Source organism: Ascaphus truei, chromosome 2 (genome assembly GCF_040206685.1).
Source record: "Ascaphus truei isolate aAscTru1 chromosome 2, aAscTru1.hap1, whole genome shotgun sequence".
NCBI lineage: Eukaryota > Metazoa > Chordata > Amphibia > Anura > Ascaphidae > Ascaphus > Ascaphus truei.
In genome coordinates this window covers 385,677,419-385,692,660 of record NC_134484.1, presented here as the reverse complement: position 1 = coordinate 385,692,660, position 15,242 = coordinate 385,677,419, and the positions used below count along the sequence as shown (strand labels likewise).

The following is a 15,242-nucleotide window of genomic DNA, read 5'->3' as shown; positions in this document are numbered from 1 at the left end:
AAACACATCAGTTTGCCCTCATAAGAAAGGGAAAGAATTGAAGAGGCAATTTGCTTGAGGCTGGAGAATGAGGAGCGGTGCAGCTGGATCTAACATGATCACAGTTATTATGCAGAATCATTGGCAAGATTGGGACATAGGAAGTCAATGTCCTGCCTTCTTGTGCTCTTATTTATATACGTTTTTTTTTGTTGTTTGTTTGTACCCATGTATTTTTTTTTTCATATTTCCTGCACACTTTTGTAAGTAAGATCTGTTGGCACAATTGTCATGTAACAACATACACCAATTTATAAGGATAACATTTGATTTACATTTTCATTAATCATCTTTAGACTTAGTTTTTTTTTTTTTAGACAGGTTACTGTGGCAAACAAATGTGCTAGTGTTACCATCACAGCTTGTGTATTATTCTTAGCACATATTTACCTTTCAGTCATATGAATGATGAGAAACGCTTAATCTTTTGTATATTGCAAAATATTCCGGCTTTTGCTGTTAATAGCCAACTGATTTTGAAATAATTTTGAGTCTTTGATGTTTACTTCCTCCCTCGACATCACTTTAAAAAAAAAAAAAAAGAAAGAAATATAGCCCATAAAATTAAAGGGCTGTTCTTATTACAAATAGTATGTGGATTAAATGTTACACTTTTGGAAAAAGCCAGTGAAATTTCACCAGTTTCAGGTCATTTGTAGATTGGGCAAAATTAAAATATAGTAATACTGTTTACATTTGGCTGTATCCATAATAACCCTGAATTACTTTATTTTACAAATCTATACTAAAGCAACATTAAATGGCCTTTATAACAGGAGCACCAAACGATTGCCAGCTTAGGTAAGAAAGTAGACTTATACATCGCCACATGCTTTACATATAGTACAAAGAAGAAAAAAGTTGAAGTAGTTATTGCTGCTTTAAATCCTGATCATATTCTTGTACTAAAGCACCGTACTCGCTTGAAAGCATTATACTATTTCAGAATGATGAGGTAGTTGTTTTGAAACACAGTAATTAGTCTTCAGGATCTAGTTACATGTGATTTCATCATAACGAAGCAATGTCTCTTAAAGCAGCAATCCATCCTAACTAACCCCCATTGTTTACAGGCTAAGAACCAGGAGGACCTTCAGAGCTAAACCGTGCTTTTTTAGGGGACCCCACAGTTCCTGAGATACTTACTGGTAAATTTACCAACATTACTTCCTGGCTTTTAAAGGTAATTTAAATTACAGTCCAATAGGAAGCTACAGCCGATGATGTTGCGGCTTACTATTGACCTGAAATTTGGTAGTTTTCCCTGGAGGGAGATTTAAACCTTTTAACTTCACCGGTAAGTATTTAGGAAACTGGGGTCTTCAGGGCTTAAAATTGAGGCTTTTTGGATTCGACTCACATCTCGGTTTCCATGTAGAAAAATAAAAATAAATTGGTTAGAGAATGTAAAAAGGTAGGGAGTTCCCTTTAAGGTTGATATTGTGGCATTGTTTGGTGACTTGGCAGGGAATTCTATTTAATAAATAACACGATAAAAAGATAACTTATTTGCGGTAAAAAAAAATCAACTTATCTGTATTAGGCAACCCAGTTATAAAGTGTTCAGTTTAACCCTGTACCAGAGTCACATATTGAAATCTATCATTTTAATTCAAATGGGAGTTAAAAAATAAAATATTAAAATCTATTGTTTTAGTATAATATAAATTAAAAGCAATACATATAATGTAATCAACTGTTACACAGGTTGAAGGGAGACATGGTTTAACCCTTGAAGGTGACCACTGACCCCCTAGTTACCAACCAAAGTCTTACAGCATCCGATTGAGCTGTTCAGTCAACTTTGCATATTTTCTCAGTTGAGGTATAAATAACTGGACAAAGCTTCTATCTGAACTCTGAGAATAATGGTTTGTAGATGTCCAGAAACATTTTTTTACCTGATACTTTGTATAAAACAAACCTGGGTAGTTGGTTATAGGGCCATACAGCAGCAAAGGAGTTCATCTAACAGTTTATCGATATAGCGTTATTTACTGGCGCATTTGTTGCATATTAATAGTCGAAAAGAAATACAGTAGTGTAGTACTGGGGGGTGTGACATTTTCGGGGGGCGTGGTGCTTAGAGGCACCACGCTTTTCCCTACAACATTTACATTAAATGCCAGGGGAGTGCGTGGGGCCTCTGCATGTCACTTACCTTGTCTCTGGCGGCTTCTGGCAATGCGTCACCAAATGACGTTGTGGGGGTCACATGACATTGTGTTACATGATGTTGTGACGTCAGAAAACACAGGAGGAAAGGTATGAGGAGGAAAAGCAGCCAGGGGTCACAGACAAAAACGTTTACGCACACCTTGTGTAGTGCATAAATTACATTGTTTTACGCATGTTTCTATGGGACCTGATTGAAACGCATATGCGCGTCAATGAATTGTATGTGGGTACAAGTATATTTGCGCGGATATAAGTATTTAAACACAACATGCTGACTCCACTTCAGATAAGCAGTACAGCACTTGAATAGTTTCATTTATAAATAGTAATATATAAATATATAGTGTCATTAGGTTTTTACAAATGTGAATATTTAGTTGTTTTAATATCATATTACAGCAAATAAAGTCAGACTGCATTAATTTAAGTCTTTTATTTAATATGAATGCAGAGAAGTTATATAGATCCAAATCTATAGAACAACCGCGGTATTATACCACAAATACAAAAAAAATTGAATGCCCTCCTATTTTTAGTATTCATTGCAAAAAAAAAAGTTGCAACACAATGAGTACTATTTCTATGTGTAATAACTACTGGAATATGTATTAATTTAAGTAATACGTTTGGTAGTCTTTCATTGCTGAATTGGCATCCAATCATCATTACATTTCATACGGGTCCAATATTAATGGATCCCATTCCTTTTATTTAAAAATGAAATCAAGGATTAATGTAATCTGTTTTCTAAAAATGGTATACGTTTCGTGTTTAATGGTTTTCATTTTTTTCATCAACAGTTCCAAAATGGTTTCAGCGGTGGAAATGTAAATGAAACATATACTGCGCCAATGGATGTGGTAAATAGCACTCAGACTGCCGTACATCTTCCTCCTCGTCGCCACCACCACCCGGCAGATTCCAAAAATTATCCGAACTTACCGCCAAGTGGATATATGTAAATAAATCTGAGAATGGCAGCGTTTGTGCATGCTCTTAAGTGTTTGTTTTTTTTTTGTTTTTTGTTGGCCTCAACAAGAAAATACTTCATATTGAAAATGCTTTAAAAGCTATAATACATCCTGAAGAGTTTATTTAGGCTAATTGCACTTTGTAGGCTGCAGAAGTCAAAAGCTTACACGTTGGACAGGGCTGGCCAGGCCTTAGCTGGATGTAGAGAGCATATTTTAGGAAAACCGAAAGAGCTATTGTTTTTCCATTATTGAAAGTACATATTATTTTCATGAGAATTTAAGTGTATATTTGCAATACAGTTCTGTGATGTATAATACCCATAAACAACATAAGATAAGGCAAATGGTTTGTTTAACCCGTCACTGCAGTAGAATTAAATTGTTTAACAAATTAGCCCTTATGACCTTAAATAAAAAAGCATGGTGTAACTTTTCATTTATATGTAGAGAGACCATTTTGTTCCACAATAAATTGCTTTTGGGGTTTCTGAAAAAAATAGATTGCAATAACTTCCTTTTAACAGAAGCACTTGCTTTAAAGTGGCAGCTCCATTTACTCTGCAACTTGAATCCCTGCACTGTATGATGGACCGGATTAGGACAGGGCAATCCCTGTTAGTCTGTTTACTAGGGCTCCTCTAAATTGAGCTGGAATACACACATATATAATATAACATATACAGTTGTTGCAATGTCCTCTGTTCCCTCAGATCGGTTACGACTAGTGCTTTCTAAATGTCTCTTATTGTTAATCTGACTGGGGAACGAAAAGACCACTGATTTATTGTAAAGATTTGAGAGCCGTTATACATATTGTGACTCGTGCTCAGGTGCCCTTGTGATGTTTCTTAAATCTCACAGAACTGACACCTTCTGTCACAAAAACGTCCCTTGGTTTTCAGCCATTCGTGTATCATACACAAAATAAACCCCGAAAAAATAATGAAATCAAATTCTTAAAATGTCTCACAGATTTTAGCCATCCTTGGCACTCGCAGTTAAAAGAATATCAGTTTGTAATTTCTCACATAATCTTACATTGATTTTGCTTCTGTAGTAAACATTTAGACCCATATTTACAGTGATATTATACAACACACCTAATAACACCAAAGGACATTTAATGGCCCATTCAAATGACTGAAAGGGCCTTATGGAATAGTAAAGCTGATTAAAATATGGGTCTTAATTTATATAAAGTAATTACATAGTTACATAGTAGATGAGGTTGAAAAAAGACGTACGTCCATCAAGTTCAACCTATGCTAAATTTAGACAACAGATACTTTATCCTTTATCTATACTTACTTATTGATCCAGAGGAAGGCAAACAAAAACCCCCAGAGTCATATAATCCAATGATGTCTCATAAGGGGAAAAATAAATTGTCATACAATCAGTCTAGCTAGAAATATAAGCGGAGTATCTCACCCAATCAGAATTTAACAAAGGTTGAATTTGCTGCACATATGTCATTTCAACCTAATATATTATACACAGGCCTGCACAACTTGTAAACTGAGACGGGCCAACCTGCTCCAAGGAAAACAGATTCGGGCCGCACGGATAAAATTTTAATTCAAATGATCTCATTTCCTAATCATCTCAACTTAATGAGGTACTGCACCGTCAGGCCTCGTTCAGGGTGCTGGCTTCGGAGGGAGGGCGTGCTGCCGTGCGTGCTGCCGTGAGAAACAAAGTATTCAATTTGAATACTGGTTGTCAGGGTAGCAACCGCCCTGTCTCTGAAGCCAGGAGTTGAAGCTGACTACTGTTTCAATAAACGAAAATTTCGTTTTTTGGAGCTGCAGCAGCGTCACTGGGACCTAGGCAGCCAATGAAATCATTCTTCAGAATGATTTCATGACTGCAACCTCGATACTTACCCTGCTGTGTGTAACCCCGCCCCCTCCTCAACGCTGAAAAGTCTGCTGGGGGATAAACACAGATCGCCCAGCAAACTGCCGCACTGCCTCCCGCCCTCCCTCCGAGTCCTGCAGCTGGCACCCTGAACGAGGCCTCACGCAGCGTGGTGCCAAGACGTCACATAGTGTCCCATTGCCATGGCAACGCAACGTCATTTGACGCTGTGCGCCCATTTTTTCAGGACCTGCAGGGGAAAGAGTAGAATTTGCAGGGGAAGACAGATCGCCACACCTCGCCGCCGGACCCCCAAAGTCATCACGGGCCGCACAGTGAGTCCGGACGGGCCGCATGTTGTGCAGGCCTGTTGTACATTTAAAAGCACGAGTCTGAAACTGACACATAGCAAAGTTTATTGCCAACTTATTTCTGAATTGTTCCATTTTGTAGAAAATAATTAAGTAATAATCCCCTCAGAACAGGTCATTACTGGCCAATAATTGGCCAGTTGTGAACAGATTATTACTATTATAGGCTAAACCTAGGCTTTTTTTATTTTTACATTTTTCATAAAAAAGAGACACACTTGTACAGTCATATTGATTTTTATCAACACGATCTTCTACATTTTCTTATGCTTTTACTGAACTTGTTTATTAAAATGAAATTGTAAATACACTAAAGCCTATATATATATATATATATATATATAGACACACACACTCTGCAGCCCCCCTCTGTATGCACAGTGCAGTGCCCCCCTCTGTACTCACCCTGCTGCCCCCCTTTGTACACACTGCAGACACACACTTCAACCCTCCCACACTGTATACACACACTGCTGTCTCCTTCTGTACACACACACACACACTGCTGTCTCCTCTCTGTAGACACACACACTGCACTCCCCCTCTGTATACACATCCACACTGCAGCCCCCCCCCTCCTGTACACTCACTGGGCTCCCCTTTGTACACACTACAGACACACACTCTGCTGCCCACCCCCCCCCCCCTTCTGTATATATGCACACACTGCAGCCAAACCTCTGTACACAGACACAGACAGCCTCTTCGTACACACACACACCTTTCTCTTCAGTGTTCTCCTGTGCGGAACTGTCTGCAGGCAGTGAGGGGGAGGTGTCAGTATCTGGCTGGTTCCTCCTGTCCAATCACCTCCCCTGTCTGAGAGCTACTCTTGCTCGGTGTGTATGAGAATTCAAAGCTGATTGGCTGGAAAACTTGGCATGGTGTGCAAAATTGATGTATATAAAGGCGCTAAACACCCTAAAAGTGCTTACTCAATCAAATGTTCAGTGACTTAATGTGATAATAAAGTGCATATAACATAAAATTGCAAGTGCAAAATAACAAATACAAAGTGTTAACCCCTTGCTACTACCCTCTGGTGGGGTTGTCTTCACTCTTCCCCAAATTGTAGAACTGGTTTCTCACGACCCAGGGGGAGCATGGGGGGAAAAAAACACAAGAAAACGTTCTAAGTGTAGATGTACAAAAGTGTTAGGCTAAGGCCCCGCTGCCTCAGACCACGCGCCCGCACTGCAGATAGGCGCACTGGAGAGGCACTTGACAGCTATCTGTGGTTTGTAGGCAGCGGGGGGCGTGGCCAAAATGGGTCGGGTGGGCGCAGCAATGACATCGGGGGGCAGGGGTTCCTCCCCGCCTCCCCGCTCCCCCCCTCCCCGAAAGCTTAGGCCCGGGCCATAGAGGGGTGAGGAGATCCGAGCCGCGCTGACGCTGAGGCGGGCGCGATTGGAGGCGGGGGGGAGACTGAGGGAGGCGGGGCAGTGACGGCGCTGGGCCAATCGCCCGCGACGCACTGACGTCGACGTCACGGCGCCGATGTTACGGCGCTGTGACTTTGACACTGCTGTGCTGTGATTGGAGGTTTTCAGCCGATAGCGCGCTGAAAAACAGCTTGGCGCTCGGCTGAAAACTCCAACTCGTCAACACGCCTGCGGACGCTCGCGTGAGCCCCCTCTCAAGGCATCCTCATTGAAGATGCAGGGGCTCAGCGCGGAGCGTCCGCACGGCTCAGCACGGCCTGTCCTTCTATGGACTCGGCCTTATATAGCTTACATGCTGATTTTTTATAGCTACACTAAGTGTGCATTTTTAAGGATCATATAAATTGTATTTTACTATCTGATCTGTGCTATGTTCGTACTCTCTTTTTTCTTGCTGAGGATCTATTCTCAAAGTGAAGGAGCCAGTCTACATTCATCTATTCCACAACCCACTATTGATAACACTGCTTGAAAACCTCTTTTTTTCCTGTGAGTAGGCTGTACATAGGAGCCAAGATTCACTAGGGATTATTCCTAACACTTTTGTACATCTACACTTAGAACGTTTTCTTGTGGTTTTTTTCCCCCATGCTCCCCCTGGATTGTGAGAAACTTGGCAAGGTGCCAAAAATGCCAGGTCATTACTGAATGGATAATGCCCAGAGTGTTGAGTAATGAGAGAGCAGGGATTTCAGTAATGTCTGGAATTTTACACAGTTTAGTCTATAATTAAGTAATAGCCCCTGAAGGACAGGGTATTGCTGACCAATAATGCCTTGGCTGGAAAAGTTGAAGACATGAGGCCAAGCCGAGGGACTTTCAATCAGCCAGGTCATTAATGGCCAGTAATACCCTGTACTGAGGGATTATTACTATTATAGGCAAATTGTAGGCTTTTTTCATAAATAGACACTTTTGTGTAGTTATATAGATGTTTTAATGAAAATAAAATAATAGACACACACACACTCACTCTGCAGCCCCCCTCTATATACACTCACACGGTAGCCCCCATATATACATAAATACTCTGAAGCCCCCCCCCCACCCCTCTATACACAAACACATACTCTGCAACGCTACATACTCTGCAACTCTTCATACACACACTCGCTCTACACATAAAAAAAACTGCAGCTCTACATACACTAACTCCGCAGCCACTGCAGTTGTTTCCAACCTTTTTTTGGTTAGGGAACCCCATGTGAAATTCTGAGGAACGCCAACCCTTTCGACTAGTGCGTCTGAGCTCAGATGCATTGTAAATATGCATATATGCAATAAGACCTGAAAATTGAAGGGAACCCTTTAGGGATGTCCGGGGAACCCAAGGGTTCCTAGGAATCCCTGTTGAAAAACACACTGAGTTACAGACACACAAACTAACTCTCCCTCCTCACTGTGTCCTGTGCTGAGCTCTCTACAGGGAGGGAAGGTGAGGAGTCACTGTCCAGCTACTATCTCCTGTCCAATCTCCTGCCCACTCACCTTTCCTGTCAGAGGTGCTCTAAGTGAAAGCTGATTTGCTGGAAATAAAACCTTGGCAAGGTGCCAAAAATTCCAGACCAATACTGAATGAATAATGCCTGGAATTTTGACCACTCGGAGAGCAGGGATTTTTAACAGTTTAGCCTAGAATGAGTAATATGTTCATTGCTTTCATTAAGAACCTTTGCTGTCGTTATTAGAATTGGTTTGAATCCTTTTTATTGGTGTTAGATTTCATTTAGTATGCAGTAAATCAAAATAACTGTGAAAAATAAATAAAAAAACAGCACGAAAGTGACCGTTTCATATGTTTGGGTTACGTATTTTTCTTTTGAGTAGTGTTCAGTCATTTTTAGCAACAAGTGTGACGTAAAAGGCCCTGCCACTTCAATTGCATCTCCGTTTCTCACCTTAAATTGGATTTCTGTTTCTGCCTTGCTTTCCAGCCCTTAACAATTGTTATTAAGTATATAACTATTCCATTCCCTTAATATGAGAGCATTAAGGCCCATATTTACTAAGCCGCGTTATTCTTCGAAACCTGCCCACGCTAGAAAATATGTTGCAGCCCATACAAGTCTTCAGGGATAAGATGGTGTCTTCTCATAACCTGGTTTACCAACAGAGCTTTAAAGAGGCATAGGAGAGAGCAACATGTCCTTTTATATATATATATATATATATATATATATATATATACAGTGGTTGACAAATCACCAAAAAATCTACTCGCCACACAAAAAAAATCTACTCGTCACCTAGTACCAAACGTGTGCTGCTTGGGCCAATATTTACTCGCCCGGGGGTTAAATCCACTCGCCCGGGGCGAGCAAATGTATAGGTTTGTCGAACACTGTATGTATATATATATATATATATATATATATATATATATATATATATATTACGTTAACGTGCAGCTGCTGTTTTTTTTTTATTATTATTTGTTAACACTAGTGCTATATAGGCCTGTGATAAGATATGCAACATATTGAGCCTTCCTTATTAAGCTGCAATACTTTTAATCGGGGGGAAACGGCCATTGACTTGAATTGCCGTTTTACAGCAATCTTTCTACAATATGCAGTACTGCAGCCCAAATGAATAAAGCCCTTTCGAGTTGCGGGATCCTCCAGCATTGATGGGGTTAAGGCTTCTTAAATATAACAAGGTTAAATATTGTATAATGAAGAGTTTGGTCAAGATTGCTCGTTTCAATTAATCCTTTTTTTTTTTTTAATGTGTGTATTTTCTGTGTCCAATAAACCACTTTTTGGATAAAACAGGGTTACAAATAACATGTTTGTTGTAAGGAGTGTGATGTTTTGTAATAAGTTGATTGATATTGTACTTAATTGTTTACCCTCTCAATGCTGGAATGGCAAAAAATACTTTGCTATGGTATATGTTGATGGCCTCTCCAGCACTAACAGGGTTAATGCAAACAGGAAAAAAAAAAAAGCCTGTGCCTTATCTTGTGTGTTTAATATCGTTTGTTCTAAATCTCACTCTATGCAATGTTTTTCAGCATGTCAGCATATCCAGTTACCAAGGATGACATATGCATTGGCGTTTGCCTGTAAAGTAGATATTTTAACAATATTGAGATTTTCTTTGGTTAGAGCGGGGTGGGCAACTCCAGTCCTCAAGGGTCATCAACAGGTCGGGTTTTAAGGATATCTCTGTTTAAGTACAGGTGGCTGTGTGCTGAAGCAGGGACATCATTAAAATCTGTCCTGTTGATGGCCCTTGAACCGAAGTTGCCCTGCCCTTGTTTGTGTCCTCAATGAAAAGTTAACATTTGTTTTTTTTCTTTTTTTTTTTTTTTTAAGTGTTTAGTAAAGCAGCAGTCCAATATTGATTATGAAAAATGTAAACCTTCACACAAAATGCACTTATACTGGAGTCCTTGCTTGCATGAAAATGAAGGATTCCGTGGTTGCATTTAGCTTGAAAAATCATCTCAGTGAATGAGGAGCTTCAGTATTTAATTAGATTCCTTCCACCTGTATTTTAGAGCACTGTGCACACACTGTGCATTGATGCTTGTCGTGTGACTGAATGCATCACATGTTACTGTAGAGAAAGCCTGTTACACTAAACATACCCAAACGCAAGGTCACGATGCTAGGAAATGTCTGCCCCTTCTACACAACGTGAAAAGTCTATCATATCGAGGCCATTATGAGAGGTTACGCCAGTTCCATGCATTTGTCATTCAGATCATTCTGAGATTTGAATAACAGGTTTGACTATTTTTAAAAGGAAATACAACTCCAACAATAACCTAAGAAATAGATCTCCTTTTTATCAATGTAGGTTTTAAGCCGGGAGTCTCCAGGGACCCCCTGCTTCCTGAGATACGTACCAGACAAGCTCATGCCTGTATCCCCTGAAAGTTTTTAACCGCCATATTGCGTGCTCAGTCGGAGCTGCTCCCGGCGCATGACCTGGGGTGGTAAGTATCTCAGGAATCAAGGGGTCCCTTGAGCTGAAATTAAGAGACCCCCTTCTTTCCACTGAATACGAAAAATATACACCGTGAACAAAAGAAAAAGTAAGGACTGCTGCTTTCAGATTAACAAATGTGTTAATTGTTACGTTATAATACCTGCTGAATTACATTCTTTTTAGAGATAAACTGTAAACATATATATGTTCATACAGTATATTGTTGCATAAAGCTTTTGTGACCTCAAAACGTCTCTAACCCCGTTTTAGGTTTCATTGTGTTTATTTTATGTACACCAGTCTTGTTAATAACGAAGGTTTAAAATCAAAACTGCAAAATAGACAAAAAATGTAAAAAAATAAATATTTCTGAAAGGAATTTTTGACTTGTAGTTGCACCAGTGTCTGGTGTCAAATGTTATATTAAAAGAAAAAACACAGATTTTTTTTTTGTACATGTTAAAATAATGACATTGTGTGTGCTGTGTAACTTATATGTAATGAACAAAAGCAGCTTCCTATGTAAAGTTATAATTCTGAAACTTTTTTTATTTTTATTTTGCCACTGTATGGCAGACAAAGAAATACTTCAGAGGAAGAATTTGTGATCTGTGTAATTCAAAATGAAGCAGAAAACAAAGAAAAATGTCACTTGTTTTTTTATATTGTTTAATAAACGGACAATTATACGGACTGGAATTAATTCACTTTGGGGAAACAATTCAGTTTCAAACATAATAGGCTCCCATTATTCGTAAAATAAAAATATATGCACATACCCTACATTTTGTTTAATCATCATTGCTTTATATAATTCAGTTTAACTTAGAAATGTAGTTGCATTACATGAAGAAAAAAATATATATATATTAATTAGAGTTTGGTTGAAAATTCTACTAAATCTTCTACATTTATTTTTCTTGCAGCATTTCTTATGAGTAAACTACATGAGTGCAGCATTATTTTATCAACACTATTTTAATGATGGGTTTACTGGTATATCTTTTGTGACACATGACATCTACACAGAAGGAATAAAATGTGGCCATATATTTTTGGAGATATGGTAATGCACCTGGCAGACCAAATACATATTGTCCATATCACTAAGTGCCAAGCATGCAGTACGTTTTGTGTACTGCTATATTGTAAAGAAATATACATTGTAATACTACACTGTCAAATTTAGCTTGTTAGTATTTGCTGCAGTAGCTGAGCCTATAATGACCCCTTACTTATGATTCGGTGTTAGTACACTTTTGCATTATATCAAGCGCATTGAAAGTGCAGCATCATTATTGATTTTTGTTTTTATATCTAGACTGACCACTATATAGCAGTATTAATATTTTCATGGATTTGTCTTATTTTGCTTAGTTCCTTTTTTTTTTTTTTTTTCATTTTGCATTGTTTGCACAAATCATACCTTCCTTGTTTTTAAGGTATATTCTGGACTGCTCTTCTTGGCCTTCAGTTAAAATCTGTAAGACATAAAATACTGTAATAAAATCATCACAGAATGTAACTCATCGATACCTTGTTTTTTTTTTTTTTTTTTTTTTTTTTTTTTATATTTCAGGTGTTAATATAAAAAGACTTTGTTTGACAAAATTGTGATCTTAGAAAACTCAGAATAAGTGAATCAAATAATTGACACAATGTTTAAAAAAAATTAATGTTCAATAAAATTGTGAATGTTAATAAACAAATAACTAACGTGTCTAAAAGAACTTCAGTGAAGTGGTAGGATACAAATGTAACCTTAAATACAGGGAGTCTGCAGCTAATCTGATGATGACTCAGCATCTACAGTAGGTTCTGGTATAGGAGAAAAGACAGAGCACGACTCAGTGTATTAAACAAATTTAAAGTGCTACATTGCGAGCAGGTAAGTATTGCACGTACAAGATATTACTATCATTCAGGCATTACATGTCCGGTACATGTTACCCCTTTGGACAATGCGTTTTAGGAAATCAGCAACTCCAAGCGTCCGCTGCGGTTCCATCCTGAATCACAGAGGAGGGATCCTCATGAGACGTCTGTGTGGATCCTGGGTCCGGTGTAGATAGCCTCCGGTAATAGTCCGTTCATAAGGGGCATGCAAAATGGAACTTGCACAATATTGCAGGGAACTCCCAACACTGGTGGTGATGAACGCCAGAAGTACTCCACAGATATACTGTGTGGCAGTCTGTGATGTCACAAGACCGCGTCGCTCTATGAGCCGCGTTCCGGTCTAAGGTCGTAGACTTGATGATAAAGCCGCAGGAACGGGAAACTCGCCAGGATATGTGGAGTAACAAAATGGCAAAAATAACTCTTCCTACATGTTTCGTAGTAATCTACTTCATCAGGCTTACTTGCTTTGTAATCTGAAGCAGTTTAAATACCCAGCAGGACCGTGTGATTCGTTGAATCAATGGGTGTAACTCCAACCAATCACAGTGTTCCCACGATAAGCACATAAAATAACATGCACAATTTTATGCAATGAAAGAGTAAAATACAACCAACTGAATGTTTTAAAGGGATCACAAAATAAAATATTCATGATCTTAGATCAAAAGACAATAAAACTTTTTTTTAAATGCAATATGAAGCAATCGTAATGATAAAAACAATCAATAAACTGAAATGAAAAAAGAGCAATATATCAAATGACAGAATAAAAACCATCACAAATGTGATACAACATTGCTCAAAAAGAAACAAAACATGAGACATCAGAAATAGCTATACTGTAGCTTCAAATAGAGATCATGAAGGTTAATTTACATAATTGCAAAAATGCCCAACAACCTTGTCAAAAGTAAGGCAAGGGTTAATAGAGATCAACAGTGGGATCAGATTACCAGTAGTGACAAACCGGGTTGGTTTATCTGAAAAAATATATATCTATATCCATAAACCCACACTACTTAAAAAATCTAAATATTACAAATATATAATAAAATACATAATGTATACAAATATCAGAAAGTGATAGAACAAATTCGTTAAATTAAATGAACAGTACTCCATACAAGGACCAGACATCTATTTCTTCATTCAGCCATAAGGGAGCCAAAGTTTTGAGATTATAAATCCAAAAACTTTGTTTGACAAAGCTGTAACACGATTTCTCCCCCCTCCCCCCTTTTCTACTAGGCGGTACTTTCTGAATACCCTTATATTTCATTAGTGACGGATCACTATTATGATAGTGTGAAATGACGGGGATCACTGTCATAATTTATTCTAATATTCCTCGTGTTCAAGAATACGTGTCTTCAGGCAATGTTTTTAGTCTGTCCTATGTACTGTTGTCCACAGGGACATTCCAAGAGGCATACCACAAACATGGATTTATATGGGATGCAGTCTTCAATAATAACTTTCTTTGGTAACAAATGAAGTAACGGTCTTTCTTTCTGTATCCAATTGACTGCATGCTTTACATTTACCACATTTGTAGTTACCTTTTGGTTTATTAGATAATCATGATGCCCCTTGGATAGTGTTATCTTTAATGCCAATATCACTAGGAGCTAGACTATTCTTGAGGTTCTTATCTTTCCAAAATATGAATTTCAGTCTAGGCTCAATGTGTGGTCCCAAAACAGGATCATTGGATAAAATGTTCCAATATTTTCTAAGAATGTTCTGTATTCTATAGCTAGCTGAGAAAGTTTGTTATGACTGGGACTTGAATTAAGGTCTTATCACAAGTTTTATCCTTCACTTCCCTTGTGTTTTTAGTTAATAGGGTTTCCCTATTCAGAGCTAGAACTTTTTCCAAAGAATCTAAGAGGCAATTAACATCGTAGGAAACTGTTTGTGTCCGCCTTCTTAAAGAAAGTTTTTTGGTGGTGACTAAAAAGTCAATATTTGTGTCATCACCCATTGATGTAAAGATCAAATTAACATCATTATTGTTCAAATAAAGTATAAATTCAGCAAGAGAATCAGTCCCCTTCCCATACACAAATGATATCATCTATAAAACGTCGCCAAAGAATAATCTCAGAATAAATATTGGTACGCCAAATATATTGATTCTCCCATGCTCCCATATAGATATTGGCATAGCAAGGGGCAAATCGCATCCCCATAGCTGTGTCACATATCTGAATATTAAATTGAGTAAGGAACATGAAATAGTTATCAATAGTAGATCAAATCCTTATCACCCTTTAGACAGTCTCTGATAGCTTCTATCCTTTTGCCATGTGGTATATGGGTGTGCAGGGATTGAACATCAAAAGTTACCCTTTGTATGTCTCCTTCCGTTGAAAATTGGCAAACAAATTCAATACTGCCGTCGTGTCTTTAATATAAGATGGCAATAAATGTACATATCTTTGCAAGAAAAAAATCAACGTACTGGAACAAATTTGCAGTTTGTTAATTGATACCAGAGACAATGGGTCTCCCATGTGGATTAGTCAGAGATTTGA

At 38.2% G+C, this 15,242-nt stretch overlaps 1 protein-coding gene across 2 annotated transcripts in view; it reads left to right on the top strand.

Annotated features, from left to right (window-relative positions):
- Positions 1 to 12,328, top strand: part of AHR (aryl hydrocarbon receptor) — a 112,077-nt gene extending 99,749 nt beyond the window's left edge. For both annotated transcript variants that reach the window (XM_075587200.1, XM_075587199.1), the window contains one exon: positions 3,018 to 12,328. In XM_075587200.1, the coding sequence (XP_075443315.1) occupies positions 3,018 to 3,179 (162 nt within the window). In that variant the 3' untranslated portion in view covers positions 3,180 to 12,328. The remainder of the gene's footprint in view (positions 1 to 3,017) is intronic.
- Positions 12,329 to 15,242: the final 2,914 nt, after the last annotated feature.